The 16,011-nt window shown below is 42.0% G+C and overlaps 1 protein-coding gene across 4 annotated transcripts in view; it reads right to left on the bottom strand.

Moving 5' to 3' along the window:
• plxnb1b (plexin b1b) overlaps positions 1-16,011 on the bottom strand; it is a 110,029-nt gene that overhangs the window by 20,447 nt on the left and 73,571 nt on the right. For all 4 annotated transcript variants that reach the window (XM_044175159.1, XM_044175175.1, XM_044175168.1 and 1 more), the window contains 9 exons: positions 14,803-14,931; positions 14,389-14,489; positions 12,623-12,755; positions 10,217-10,373; positions 7,366-7,474; positions 3,526-3,634; positions 1,498-2,454; positions 264-398; positions 23-145 (listed from right to left, as the gene is read on the bottom strand). In XM_044175159.1, coding sequence (XP_044031094.1) covers positions 23-145; positions 264-398; positions 1,498-2,454; positions 3,526-3,634; positions 7,366-7,474; positions 10,217-10,373; positions 12,623-12,755; positions 14,389-14,489; positions 14,803-14,931 — 1,953 coding nt within the window. The remainder of the gene's footprint in view (positions 1-22; positions 146-263; positions 399-1,497; positions 2,455-3,525; positions 3,635-7,365; positions 7,475-10,216; positions 10,374-12,622; positions 12,756-14,388; positions 14,490-14,802; positions 14,932-16,011) is intronic.

Below are 16,011 nucleotides of genomic sequence, written 5' to 3'. Positions count from 1 at the left end.
GAGTGACTGCAAATAATCAGACCTGGTGTAGTTGACAGGTGATGTCAAAGTTTGATGGATTCATGTCATCAGTCTCTACGTAAGCGTCTACCACCACCGTCTGCCCCTCGATGACCAACACACACTCATACTCCAGCTCTGTGTCCTGAACACACAATAACTTGTGTTTGGTGAAGGGATCACCAGCAAGGCAAATAGAATCATCATTGTCATGTGTTAAGGCAGAGAGTGTGTGTGTGTGTGTGTGCATGTGTGTGGTGTACCTGATAGAGGTGCAGGTTGTGGGCCAGTAAGGTGATCTTCCTCTCCTCTCTGACAGGGAGCAGTGATGAACCTTGGACCTTCTCCACACAGGGACAAGCTGAGGAACCCCAGCTGACATAGGAGCCCTCGTCCCCCTGTTGCCCAATACACACACATACAAAGTATAAACACACAAGTCCTCTCCTCCTCACTCTGGTTATGTTTACATGCACACACAATATTTCCTTATTATTCCTCCAGTGAGGTGGCACAGTGATGCTGCTGATCAAACTAACCATTTACTGTTTACATTAAAGCTACTGGCATTTTTTAAATGTGATTATAGCTTCTTTCAAATTATTCTGATGGCTTGAGTTTACTTGTAGAAAAATGAGACAACCCTGGCGTGCACAGCTGTGTGCAACCTTTTCTTTTTTGATAGTACAACTGGGGGGCACCAAAGTAGGACATTTTCAGATTTTACACATAGATGCTGTAACACCACTAAGCTGGAGACAGTTGCCTTCAAGGGGAACTCTACCGATTTTACACATCTAAGTCTGTTTACAGGTCTTGGGGAGTACTACTGCATATGTGAAAAAAAAAGTTGTATAAAGTCTTTTGTGGCTCCAGAGGAACCCGAGTGAAGTCTGATAAGTTGCCTCAAGTGATGTCACTTGAGTCAGTGTGGTTGGGGGTGTGGAGTTAGAAAAATGTGATCTTACCAGGCCTCTGTAACCCGCTCCTCATTTCTGCTAGAGGCTAGAGGCTACATTAACCGCTACCGTTGGCAGCCAAGTTGCATTATGTGTAATGTAGGCACCAGGTTTGACAAGGAAGAAGAATGTGTGGAATAAAAAAGATGATATCTCTGGTTCTGCTGCATCGATTTGGATCCTTTTTTAAACTATCCATCGTGCTGAGTTCGACAATGTTATAAGAGTGCAATATATATAAATATATATTACACACACATACACACACACACACACACACACACACATATATACACTGCAGTTTTTCTTGGGATCAGTTTATACAGCAAAGAAACAAAAAGAACACAGGTGTCAGACAGCAAAGGAAGAGCAGGGAAACAAGGGCAGACAGGGAAGCTGGTTTGAGCTTTGTTCCCATAGGAACTCCTGCAGGAGTACAGTGCCCAGTCAGGAGCTGGGAGCACTGGGAGGCTGGGAAAGCTTTGAGAAGAAGAAGTAGAAGAAGAAGGAGACGGAGGAAGGAGGCAGCTGAACTCACCGGGAGGAAGGCGTCAGCTGGGTCATACTGGTAGTCCAGCTCTGAGTCAGTATCCAGCAGGTGGGGGTAGGATGGGGGGACATGATCGACCTCACCGTCACCTGACAACACAGTGGCAGCTGAAAATGTGGCTGTGTCATTTTCTGACTGGATGGCACTCTCAGCATGGTCTACTTCTTCCTTTGGCCAGAGAAGCACCTCAGGGTCGGTGCCTGGGCTTCCTGCCACAGTCTGGGAGTCTTGTGTGGGCATCGGGGTGGGAGTCTGGGTCAGGTCCTGGTAGAGAGAGGTCTCAGAGTCCGCTGCTTCGCCCAGAGGGAAGGGCGTGGGCAGGAGGAAATCAGATGAGACCGGGGTGGGAGGCTCTGCCAGGCTCAAAGCTCCCTCAGCTTCCTGGGTGTTGCTGGGGGGCAACTCCGTCACCACCTCCAGGGGAAAGGAGTCCGGGTCATTGGGCGGGATGATCAAAGGCATCACAGGGTCCAGATCTCCACTTAGACCATCAGCCATTGTGACGGGCACCAACTCTGCGGCTACCATGACGACACTGGTTGTAACTGCAGCGCTTTCTGTGTCACTTTGGGTGACAACAACAAGCTCTCCTGCTTCAGTCTCTTCTTCCTTCCTGGTGGTCACCTCTGGGGGTAGAGGTGTAGTGGGTGCTGGTGTGGTGTGTGGCAGGGTGCTGGCAGGCTGAGGGGGCAGGGTAGTGAGTGATGTGGTTGGCTCAGGGCTGGTGGTGGTCGTGGGTGAAATAGTGGGTGCAGGAGGGGTGGTTGGCTCCTGAGTGGTTGCTACAGTGACAGGGGTTGTGGTTGTTGTTGTAGCAATAGTTGTTGTTGTTGTTGTTGTTGTTGTTGTTATGGTGGTGGTTGTCAGGGCAGCTGTTGTGGTAGTGGGTGTTGTGATGACTTTAAAAGGTTTGGTTGTGGGAGGAGCTGAGGTGGGGAGTTTAAACTGGGGGAGGGAGGAGGAGGGGAAGACATGAGGGTGAGAAAGAAATAAAAAACTAATGGAAAATAACCAATAACTGAACTTAAATGTGATGTTAAATGCATAACCTGCTATTATTGTTGCTTATGACACATGCACAGCAATGACTTTTCTTATAAATAATGTAGGCTTGTATTGGCATATGAGGCACAACAAAACATTAATGGGCATTGATGTATGTATGTAAAAATACATTATTTCTGAATAGGAAAACTTTGACCATTTATCTACTTACCAAGTTCTTAGGAATCAAAAATACTGCTGTTAAGTAGTCAGTGCAAGCTCATAATTTTGGGTTCAGACCAAAGTGCTTTTAGTTTGAAAAAATACCACTGAACCTGTAACTGAAGTTTTATTTTAGAACTTAAATGAATGACGGTGTTGTGCAGCTGTTGAATGAAGAGGAGAAAATGTGTATTGAAGATATAATTGATGTTTTACTCCTATTACATGCTCTCTGCCTCCTTAAAGGTATCCTGTGGAGTTTTTGACCTCTAGTAGCGCTATGGAGCAGTTTTTTTTTTTTTATGAGTGGGTCCCCTTTTGCTTGTCTTGTGCACACACACGTTTAAATGTTTTATGGAGAAGGAAATTCATTCATCTGCTCATTAGATCTCGAGAATACACACAACGTGTTTTGGTAAGAAATACTGGCCACTGAAAATTTGCAATTCTGATTGGCTGCTAAGTGTTCATTAATTTCTTGTCTTTCGTGTAGCTGAACACCTACGAGACAGGTGTTTGTTCTCAGTTGTAAATTTTGCACCAGTATTAAACTCTATGTAAAAACAGCAGCAGTGTGGCGCTTGGCGCTTGTGCTATTTGTGATAACCAATAAAAAAAAAAAAATAGTTACCTGCCACTCGACAGCTCAAATTGAATTTCAAATGTGTTTGATATTTGCATCAACCTGGATGTCCAAATCAACTAAAGGTACGCAGAGCAAAGAAGTCGAAAGCATTCAAGTGTCTTACTCTTTGTATTTTACACCTCAGTGAATGCTGTACAATTTGATATTCAGTTTGAGTAACTTACATGTTGGTTGTAGATGATCACCCCCTCCTCACAGGTGGGCTTGTGGGTACACAAGTGCTGGTGAACACACCAGTTACAGCCCCATCGGCTCAAAACACAACCACGGCAACTGAAATAACAGATTAAGAGACATGAAATGTTAGCTTCTGTGGAATGACTTACAGCAAGGCAAGAAAAAAGCAAAGGGGAAGAAAAAGTAATAGAAATAGTATGGGCTTTTTATCTAAAAGTGGGAGAAGGGAGGAGAGAAAGAATGGTATAGAGAAAGACAGATACAGCTACTGTAGCTTGTACCACACAAAGTAATCAAATTGCTACCAATCTGGCCCCAGTGGTAAGAAAGGTCAGTGATTTAATTGAATTGAGCCTCAGTTTCTTATCAGGATGGTGGGACGAGGAGAGGAGGGCCACCACAAACCGAGAGAGAGAGGCTAGATAGAACGAGATAGCTAGAGATAGAACGAGCATGTGCGGAAGGATATTAAGCAAGCATTCGATACAGTGATGTTCAGAAGGTAAAACAATTTAATCCATTTTGATTAGGGCTCATTATTATTAAATTTTCTTAAAGTTATCAAAACAAAGCAGCTTTTTTCCCCTCAGTTTCTCTTCACTTTCTGTTAATGGAAGTATATTCTGAATTGTCCTCACCACCAGAGGTCCCAGTTTATTGTAAACTGTGTCATAAACGCAGTACTTCTTTTAGTTGAGTGGAAGCATAAAATCCAGTCCAGAATCTGTTTAAACTGCCTACATGCACTGGCTGGTGTAGTTGTACGACGAAAGATAGCGTCAGCGATAGCTGCTGCTCAGTGTGTTCAGCCACCAGCGTTTTCAGTTAATCTGGACTACACAGCCCTCTCAAATGTTCCACTGTAACTGATGCAATGTGTGCCGGAAAGGAAAATTAAGGAGTTGAAAAATAAAATGAGCTAGTCCCCTTCCACGGAGGCCGCCATGTTTCTACAGTAGCCCAGAACGGACAAACCAAACACTGGCTCTATATAGGGCCGCGAGTTTGCAGCCACCGTAGTTTCTCCTACACACTTGGAACGGGACGGTGATCCGAGCGGTATTCAAATGGTTGCAAACTGTAATTTCAACACAAGATGCCACTAAATCCTACATACTGGACCTTTAAAGCTGGAGTGTGGGACTTTTACATATAAATGAAGTCTGTTACATTCCAGCCCTTGCCAAACAAGTTCACATTATGCTTAATAAGCCTATCACCGGCAGGTAAATCTCTCTGTATTTTCGCAGTATACCAGAGTTTTTAAATCTGATGTTTGTGGCGACATTCCCACGCAACCAGCAATGATTGGTTTGCCAGAGCAGAAGTGGGGAGCAACCCAGAGCCATGTAGAGAAAAAAGAAAGTCGGCGTTCAGAGGAAGGATTACTGTCAAAAAAAGAAAGTGATCAACAGCGAGGACAAACACGGATAACCATTGGTGGCTTTAGCTTTTCCTCGTTGGAGAGCGCTGAGAGAAGGGACTAAGGGCAGACAGATGTCACATTACTGCTCTTGGACAGGTTGGTAAAATATGTGGAGTAGGCTATGTAGCTATTAGAATTACTCTACCCAAATAATGGATTACTGTCTTGGAACTGTGGAAATTTCTCTGTATTTTTGTAACTATTTCTGAACACGAGCCTGGGCGAGCTCACCGTAAACATACAGTACATCATAAGCATGCGTCAACAGTGTTTGTGTTATTACTCTCACTGCCAGAAGGGGGGGACAAACGTTCCGCACTCCAGCTTTAAAACAGTATAAGAGAAATAAGCTCTGTGCACTGCAGAACAGGAGGTTCGGGTAACTGCAAGGCAAACGTTGAGTCAGAAAAAATAATTGTCAGGCCACAAAAGTATTAGATCAATGATCTTTTGCTTCATGAGCAACACTTTGTAAACCTAAAAACTTGTTTGAAGTGACAAAAAAAAAAGATATGTAACTAACATCTCACAAAACCATGTAGATGGAAACTTTTTGAATGACTGCATATGTAATTTTGGGCTATGTTTTCAGAGGGTTTATCAACACAGGTAAATGCCATCAGAAGTAAAAACATTAGCAAATATGTGGCTGTAATTATTGACAGAGCATGTGTTACATACAGCTATCAGCTAGAGATAGATAGCTCTATGTATCTATTTCATGTAACAGATACATTTGGATTATTATTATTTCTAAGCCTGCTGAAAGTTGCTCCTTAGTGTTATTTTTGGATTTTAGCTACATTACAATTATTTAAAGAAAAGTCACCTAAGTCAAATAATCATTGGGCCTCATGCAAGAACCACTGCCACAAACAGATTTGTTTTTACATACGAGTGATTTAAGGGAATTTTTGGGATTCAACAATTTACTCATACTTAGAATTTTCTCTTAGGTACTAACAAAATTCCTGAGTGATCCAGACCAGTTGTGTACAGATACTGCAGTCTACAGAAGAAATACACAGAAGATCCGCCCACTGTGTTAATGGCTCCCGTCAATGTTTATTGAGCAACGTTTCGATGAAACATTTTTTTGACAATGCCTGACGAAGATCTGTTAGATCGAAACGTTGCTCAATAAACATTGACGGGAGCTACTTGTACAGTGTGCAGATCTTAAGTTTGATTCTTCACTTCAGTTTGTTTTTTGATCTAGCATCTGTAAAAGTTTTTTTTGGATGTGCATACCCTTCACCCTTTGTCTTTCTTCCCAAGGGGAAAGACACACACAACTTATCATCATCGTCATGGCTTGCCAGTTTACGGAGAGATTTAAAAGATTTTTTTGATTTTATTGGCATTTAGACATGGCAACTTATAGCATACGGTTCTAGTTGTTTCTGCTGCCTCAGGGTCTTTATGCAGGTGGCTCCAGGTCCAGGTGAATATCCACTGTTGCATATGACAGTGTAACATCACCCGTCATATGTCAACATACTCTCTTGTGCCTCTCTGTGACTGTCACATCTGCTTGACTATGTCCCTCTATGGACCGCTTTGCTTTTTAGCATCGAACTTCATGTCAAAGAATTTTTCTGTACTTCTGTCACAGTACGGCACTGCTCTGATGACATGTTGTTGGCAGCTGTATTAATATTTTCTAATTGTCTCGGGTTCCCTAATATGACCTTATACGGAAATTTAGGGGAGTAGATTATGCTAATGATCAAATCTTACAGACGAGCACCTACTTATCAACAGGTGGTATTCATCAGCCTGAAACGAGCAATTTAAGGCAGGTTTGTGCAGATTCGAGGGTTTGGTAAATCCCAACTTGGAACATTTGTACGAGAAAACTTTGCTGAAAAAAGTTCAGTAAAATATGAAAAGCGTGAGGCCCAATGTCTTCCACCTCTCATATGATGGAGATCTATCCTGAACAAAGCCAGTCAGTATGGTATTGTGGTAACAGTTAAACCCAGGCTCAAGGTGCACAGCTGAGCCATATGATGTGTAGAGATGGAAAGAAAGTGAGTGAAGGGCAGGAGGCCAGTGCCTGCAGCCTTCATGGGCATACGTTGAGTATATATAATAAATTTTTTGATATATGGACATGAAAGAACGTCTGGCTGAAGTATAAGAGAGTATTAAAAGTGTGGGGTCACAGGTTTGGAGAGAAGAATTAAAATCAGGAAAGCAAGTGAGAAGAAATAGAAAAACATAGACATAAGACAAGTGAAGGGTGAATTGATGGGAGGGACAAAGAATGAACAGGGTACAAAATGCAAAACAGCAGTCCCAGACAGAGAATAAGACTTGATTATATGATCTGCAGTGAGCACAGCAGATCGGGAGAAGACAGGAGAGCAGAAGTGATAAATCATCCGCGGTAACTCACGGCATGCTGCCAGATAGCTGCTTAACTGCTGTACAGTCGTAGAAGGTGAAATCCCTCTCTGTGACTGCGACATTGCCAAAGCGAAGAGACAGGGTGACTGTGACAAAGTCTGGGGAGAACAAAACACGGAGAGAAAAACAGCATAAGGAAGACCTGAAAACAACACAGAGTAACATCATGTTTCACCTGAGCGAGCACGGCTCTAAAAATATTTGGCCAGGCTTATCGTCTCTTGATTCAGAAAGTCTTTCTCAAAACAGTGAGAGAATGTGGGAGAAGGTTTGGGTCCAGACAGCTAAAACACAGAGGCCTAATAGAACCCATGTGCACCCTCCATCCTCAGCCCAGAGAGTACAGACATAAACACAGCATAGCTCCAGGCTGTGAGGCTTCCCTTCTATCAGACACATGCTCAACACAGAACAGGAACTTTGTAAGTTGCCCTGTTTTAAAGCAGCACGAGGCCGTACTACATGGGTACATTTAATTAAAAAATTACGGAATGCTTAAATTTGGGTCGTAATTATGACCATAAATTCTATCAGTTGTACTCACTCATGTTATTTCTGAGATCAGGGAACAGGACAACATTGCTCAATCAAACTCAGACGAGGAAAATCTAGCAATCAGAAATTCAGACAGGTTGCAAACAGGCCAACAGTTTATCCAGATTACCTAAATCACTTTATTTGGGGATAAAACTGTGAGCACACCCAAAATGTTGGTAAAAATTCCTCATTGCACAGGAAAACTTTGTGCACACATCTATGGCAAGTACAGTAAGTCAAAGTTGAACCAAGAAATTGGTTTGTAAACTGTGATGGATGCTTACAACAGACAGTTTGATTGGCTAATTCTACTCCCAACTGGTCTGATCGTCTCACTGCTCATGTTTCTTGACCTGTTTGACCTCTTTTTGCGATGTGTTCATAGATCTTGGCAGTGTTGTGCAAGTTCACACTTACAGCTAGCTCAAAGTTCAGTTCACACAGATTAAAATGAACTAGTTCACGTTCATTGAGAGTTTGACTTGGGTGGATGAACATATTTCCCAAGACGGGTCGGATGCTTCAGCTCTATGTGTCGTTTCAAAAATGTGTGACCCAACAGATTCTGTGACCCAAAACACCGGCATCTTGGGTGCCGTAAAACAGCGCGTAAACGACGGTCACGTTCATTAGTTGCAAACAGATACGTTTAGTTCACCGTTCACCAAAAACACGAGCACGTTCCATGAACGGTGCTCTTTGAGCACGCTCATGCACAACACTGGATCTTGGCAATTAACATGGTGAGTACAGTGTTATTACTGATAGAAATGATGACCAAAACCCCAAAATAAGAAGCTGTATGAATTTTCCTTAAAATGTGAACATGCTAAAGGGACAACAGATCTAAGGTGAGTCCAGTGTTTAATTTGACTTTAAAGCTTTTTCTGTGGTTTGGTGCTGGGCAGGTAGTGTACAGTGGGTTTAGAAGAGCTTTATCATTAAAAACAGCTGCTTGCTGCTGCTGGAAACCTGGCTGATGAGAGCTGTGAGAGTGAACCAAAACAGTTGAGTTGTGGGCCGTAATACCGAAACAATGAGCTGAAAGATGTTAAAAAAACTCAGTAGAGCTGACAGGAACTGCAGAGTTGAGTGATAATTCTTTGTTGGTTCATCACTTCAAGCAGTTCCTTTCACATTGCACATAGTCATTTGATCCCTTGTTATGATAAAAAACACTGATTAGTGCAGCTTTAAGGTTCCAGCTTGTTGCTTCCTGTGGGTGGAGAAATACCCATATACCCACTAGCAGAATTGAATTTGGAGTCTTTGGGTCTTAATTAATGTTTGTGAGATGCTATTTAATGTTATTTACTTATTTACTTATTTTTTATTTATTACTTGTTTCACATTTTCACATACAAAATTTGCTGGCAGATGAGGATGACATTGAATACATTTTGGACTTGTAGACAACCCAGAGTTCAAAAACTGTATGACGTGTTTTGCACTTCAGAAGCTGAAGTCAGGTGAGAATCTAATCTTCAACTTTGAAGCAACAGTTGCCCTTATAGGCCTTCAACTCTGTCTTTTATTAAGCGAGTGCTGGCACTAACCCTCCTTAAGTAAAGATAAGCCACAGTTAGATCCTTAAATACAGCCTGTGTGTCCATATCTCATCAAACCCCCCCCAGCTGAATCTGCCTGAGCCCTTCACCCTGAGAACTACAACAGGCTGCAAGTTTCAGGAATGCAGTCATGAGAACCAGTGTGTGTGAATGTGAGTGTGAGTGTGTGAGAGAGAGAGAGAGAGAGAGAGAGAGAGAGAGAGAGAGAGAGAGAGAGAGAGAGAGAGAGAGAGAGAGAGAGAGAGAGAGAGAGACACAAATCATGTGAATGTTTGGGTGAGTGTGACCTTTGTAGAGGCTTCAATTTTTATTGAATTCTTTTATCATTGCCACTGACTTACTATAACAAACAAGCTGCTCTCAGCACGCTAAACAATCACCCAAACCTAAGAAAACCAAAGCCCATATCAAAGCATAGAATCATACAATCACTAGATGAATTGGATTTATGTGGAATTATATGCTTTAAAATACAGATTACTTCCTGCTGTGTAAACTGTCTTAGCCTAGATTAATGGACACAGGGATTGAACCGTATACGTGTATGTATATCTGGGTATGCAAACACACACATACAAACAGAAACAATCATGCATAAAGATTAATTTCATTACAGGATGCAGCCAAAACCTCCAGTCACAAAGTTGAAAAGTTCAAACCAGTAATTAAACTCCAGCTTCATCAGCTTTGCTCCAGAAACAACAAATGTCAGGTCAGGGGCAAAAACGCACTCACCCTGTCCCGGAGGCACCATGGGCACTCGGCTGGTGTCCGGAGAATGGCAGGTGACCCCGGTTTCTGTGACAGTGGCAGGACAGTGGCTGTCCTGGAAGAAGCAGGAGTAGGACTCGTCTTTCTCTAACACTGGAAGTCCTGGGACTGACAGAGACACCTGAGGAAAGTCGAAATATTAACACTGATTCAAACTACTGGTAGATCACTTCAGACGGAGCTACTGTACATGTGGTAGATTTCAAGAGTCCATATGGGATCCATGTTTGCAGATTAGACTTAAACCACATTGAAACCACATTTATAGGTGCAGATTCAGATGAGATATCTAGAGTTTCTTTCTGTCCTTTCCCCCACGGAATTTGACATTGCATGTGACAAGAAGATTTTTAAGAGCAGAAAACAACCAACATCCAGCAGCAGACTGGTAGACCATGGAAAAACATTGTATAGAAACAGAATAAGAGCACAAAGTTCCCAAATGCAGCAGGCAGTTATTGCACAGAAATCTGTGCTATTACAGAGGACAGTGAAGGTCATAATGACAGTAAGTGATTAAACTGTCTGAACAAATAAATCTTATCTGCTCAATTGTAAATGTCAATGATTTGAAAACTAAATTAGATTCCTCTGCTGCAGGAACATGAATCATACCGATCAAACTCCTTGAGTTATTAGTATACTTTTTGTTATTTCTATTTTGGCTCCACCTGTCTTCCTCATTCATGTGGTGTTTCCTGCACTGCAGTTCCAAGATATCATCTGACAGTCAAACAGTACGACCTGCAGTGAGGTCTTTCCTTGGAGTTTCTGTAGATGAAGTTTGTTTTGTTTACTGTCAAGTAAAAAAAAAGCTGGCATTGAATGCCTGATCTAATGTTTGGTCTACTGAGCTCATGTAGTGATGTTACCATCTAGTACCGAGCCTCATATTGACAGGTGGAAGCAATGCACCAGGTACATAAACGACAGTGGCTAATTCATAGTTTTGTCATGAATCAGTTATTAACTGGGCTGGGAGTTCCACCTACTGCCTACCTGTCTCACCTGAGCTCTAAAGAGCTAGAGAGATACAGTGTTAAGATAAGGGAATTTCACGTATTCCCCTACACCGCCATGGTACTTGTATGGATTAAACCTTAATTGATTCTATTTAGTTTAATTAGTAACTTTATGAGTGGCCTATGTTTCCAGACTCATCGTACCACACCATTTTGAACAAATGCAAATGCTATTTTCATTATCTATTAATATCCCAATTGTTTTTTCAATGAATCATTTGGTCCATAAAATTTCAGAAAACAGTGAGAAACGCCCCTTAAACAATTTCCTAAAGCCCAAGGTGATGTCATCAAATTGCTTGTTTTGTCCAACTACCACCACAAAACCCAAAGATATTCAGTACTATCCCATAAGGCAAAGAAAAGCAGAAAATTCTCACAACTGAGAAGCTGGAACTAGAAATATTTGGCATTTTTGCTAGAAAAATGACAATTAATCACTTATCTAGATATTTCGCCATTACTTTTTCTGTCGATCAACTAATCAACGAATCATTTCTGCTTCACTGCAAAGCTTTCCGAAGTCTTTGGGCCGCTGTCAGAAGCTGTGACGTCAACTGCAGGACTTCAATACCAGATTCATGACAACATACACCAATTATATACATTAGACAAATAATATGCCAAACATTTAGCCTATTGAACTAGTCACATTATACTCACAGTTACAGAGAAACATGCATTCTAATTTACACCCACCCAGGTTATTTAGACATTCAACTTCAAAGACAAATGTTCTTGAGTTGAGTCCTGTCCTATGATGTAACACAGTGTGTGTATTGTATATATTTTTGCCTCTGCCTATCCACAGGCACCATCTTCCACATAGATGACTGATGTTACTGTGCTTTTCTCCTGAACTAGGACATGACAGGACAGGGCTCTGATCAATATCTTCTCTTGATGCCCTGGCACTTAAACTCACATATCAAACACACACACACACACACAGTACCCCCAGCCAGCATACAGTAAATCTCCCAGCACAGCTGATAAGAGATTCTAGGATGAGTTACAACGAGGTGATACGTGGGCCTGAGTGTTATGGTGTTTTGTTATGTTATTATTGAAGGGAGGCATGTACAGGCAGAATATGATCTTGGACATACTGTACCCACAATACAGGAACCTGTGCTTTCTGTATTGCAAGATATTCTTGAGGAAAGCCTGTAGGTGCTTGAGGTGGATGATTTAATTAATCTGCAGTCAACAGAAACCAAAAATAGATGTGTTGCCTCATCCTCCCTAAAATACTTTGTAAGAATGTGTACAGACGGGCAGATGTTCGTCAGGAGTTTTGTTTTGCTCCTTTGCTGCTTGAGCTTATGTAACGGTATTGCAGACTTACCATCCTGCTCTCCTCCCTGCTGACGTTGGAGGGGCTGAGGTCCTGGACAGCCAGACACTGCGTCTCCATGTCAAAGCTCCACAGCCACTGACCTGGCTGGTTCCCACGAGCACACTCTGACTGTAACACACACCTGCAGGAAAACACCAAGAATTCCCTGTTACGTCATGTAGACTACCTTCACTATGTTGTGAGCTAAAGCCAGGCTCTCCATCTCTATCTCTCACACTACATACTGCAAATCCATAAATAATACTGTGACTGTAAAACTGCACACCAACTCCTTCCTGGATTGTTAACATGTTTTTCTAAATTGTTGAGAGGTCTGGTTTCCACTCCAGCTGGACTGAAAACTATTTAATGTAAGGAATATGTGAAACAAGTTGAAAAAAATATATATATAAACTAGGAAAGACAACCCGATTCCAAACAAGGAAAGTGTAAAAACGGGACTGTTATGAAGCCAGGAAGAATGGAAGAAAATGAAAGGAGTAAAGATGGAAAGAGCGGAGCAGAGAGAAAAACATCTAGGTGAGAGGGGGGTGGGAGGCCAGGTGGTGAGGCAGAGCAGAGAGGAGAGGGGTGGAGACACAGATGGGATGGAGAGGAAGATTTCTTTCATCAGACTCCAACACAATCCTAGACCACACAGTCAGTTTTATAAGATGACTTTGCAAAAATACTTCAAAAACTAACAAGGGTGCTGACTGGTCATACCAGACCAAGCTTTACTTGGTCTGGTATGACCTAGCTTATACTGGCTAATGCTAGCTAATGTTAGCAAACTTTAGACAGATATTGCTGTGTAACTGACATAACTGAGTCAGTTTACTGACTTAATGACTCGTGGAATCGTTATTTGAGGCCACAGTGGCCGCTGTTCAGTGGAAGTTATATAGACTGGCTTTAACAGTAACAATGGAAGTTTATAATATTTTAATCTGGTTACTATTAATCAGTAGCTTTTTCTGTGATAGTGTGTTTTGGATGATTTTCCCCAAGTCAGAAATGATACTTTTTACACGTTTCAACTGAAGGAGGGGTGAGCAATGTACAAAAATAGACAAATGTCGATCCTGCCATAGCTGAGCCAAAATGGATAAATCTAAACATATATTCAAATGAGATTAATACAAAACTGACTGACTGAAGAAAGAAATCCCTAACAAATGACTCCTGTAGCCAGCCAGCGCTTTGTATTTCTAGCCATAGCCAGGCATGACTATAAGGATGGAAATGTCGGTCAGGCGATCCACCACTTTGTTGAGATATTTCAGTCTGGACCCACTATTAAATGGATTGCCAAGAAAAGTGGTACAGATATTCATGTTCCGCTCGGGAAGAATTGTAATCACTTTGATGATCCCCTGACTTTTCCTCTAGCGCCATCATCAGGTCAAAATTTCAATTTGTCCAATACAAGGAGATCATGGTAAACATAATACCTGCTTAACATCAGCACGGTAGCATTGTCATTGTGACTATGTTAGCATGCTGACATTAACAATTAGCTCAAAGCACTGCTGTGCCCAAGTAGTCTTGATAAATGACAATCAATTCTGAAAATTGTCACAGATTAATATATTTATTGATCAACCAGTTGGTTAATGGATTCATTAATTGGTATGTGATGTCTGCATTTTAAAAGAATCCAAAACTTGTGCTTTGAGTACAACAACTTTTTTGTTTCAATTTCAGACATGCTTTCTAGGATGCTAGATAAGGACATATCCAGGGCTGGAGTTCACTGCTGGGGTTTATCTCACCTTCCCTCCAGGACACACCAGCCACAGTAGGGGTCGTGGGCCAGCAGGCAGGAGTGGCAATCTGGGTGCTGCTGGCATTCAGCCACCGGCCTCTTCTGCAGCTGGAACCAGAACGCAATCATGTTCAGTCGTGCAAACTATGCACGCTAAGCTCCCAGAAATCTGATTAAAAAGAATAGGTGGCCCACATTTTGCAGTGGAACAATGCAAAATTAAAATATGGTCATTAGAATAATCCTAACTACAGGCTGCCTTACTGGAAGAGAGAGAACTGGGGCAGAAACAACAGAGTCTAAATGAGTTCTGTTTAGCTTTATTACTACAACACAGGAAGGACTTGTCTAGAAAGAAAAGCATGAAATGAGACTACAAGGGTGCATTCACTGTATGTCTCATCTCTGTGTGTGCATATACCATGTTATGGGTCATGATGAAGAGATGCTCCTCTTTCTGGTCCAGGATGAGGTCTGAACTGATAGCTGTGTTCTGCTGAATGGAGATGACAGAGTACTCCTCCACCTCGCCATTTGGCCCCAGGAACACCTGAGGAAATGTACATATATACATGAACGTTGGGATTAGTTTAATTATTTTTCCTTATTGCAATTTTCAAAACACCATTATGGCATATTTTATATTTTTCACAGTGTAGCTTTCACTTTTAAGCAAACATGAATGTGAAGTCCCAAAAGTGCCATTATGGAATCATATTAGCTACTGAGCATGCATGTCTACAGATCCATCTCCATGACAGCTGAGCAAACTCCATTCACTGATGAAGACCGTGTGATATGGTGGAAAGCTTTGAAAAAAGCTAATAAGTGGACGTCGAGTTGGGGTTGTTATGTCAAAAGTTTAAGCAATTCAACTTGAGAAAAATGGGAAGAAGTAGTTCAATGGAACTCTAAAAGAGTACTCCACAAATTCAGCATTGCAATCCTAAAACATTGTTAGACTCACGATGGACAGTATAAATCAAAACTGATGCAGCAGAACCAGAGATGGTCTTTTTTCTTCTTCCTTGTCAAAACCTAGCATTACCCAGAATGCGACTCAGCCACTGGTAAGCTCACTTCTTTCTAACGCCACACCCCCAGATGGTTTTCCATTTTCAAACTTGTAGTCAAGTGACATCACCTGTCACTGACATCACCAGTTTAACAGATTTCACCCAGCTCCCTCAGGAGCCACAAAAGGCTTTCTACAACTCACATATGCAGTAGCACTCCCCAACACCTGTAACCAGATTGTGATGTGTATCGGTGGAGGCCCTTAACACTGATAAAGGTAGGTTTGACAGTATGAAGAGACAAATCCAGATAGTCAGAGCCAACAGACAACATTAGGAGGCATATGTGAGCAGTCTGACATTGTGCTGGCTGTTAAAAGTCCAGAGCTGCTGTAATGTTGGTTAATATGAGAGGGCAGCTTGACCAACTGCTTCACATCAGCAAAAAAAAAAAAAAAGAGACAGCAATCATCCTAATGGGAAAATCCACAGGTCTGGAAGAAGAGTGGATTCCCCGATCTACCCTGGGATGTGCCAGGATGCCTCCCTGATGCCAGGCTAATCCAGTCCTCCAGGTATGTGGAGCTATGCAGTCTGACACTCTTTGATCCCAC

Source organism: Siniperca chuatsi, linkage group LG2, assembly GCF_020085105.1.
Source record: "Siniperca chuatsi isolate FFG_IHB_CAS linkage group LG2, ASM2008510v1, whole genome shotgun sequence".
Taxonomy (NCBI): domain Eukaryota; kingdom Metazoa; phylum Chordata; class Actinopteri; order Centrarchiformes; family Sinipercidae; genus Siniperca; species Siniperca chuatsi.
Note: the sequence above shows the minus strand (reverse complement) of the source record. Positions and strands in the feature narration are given on the sequence as shown.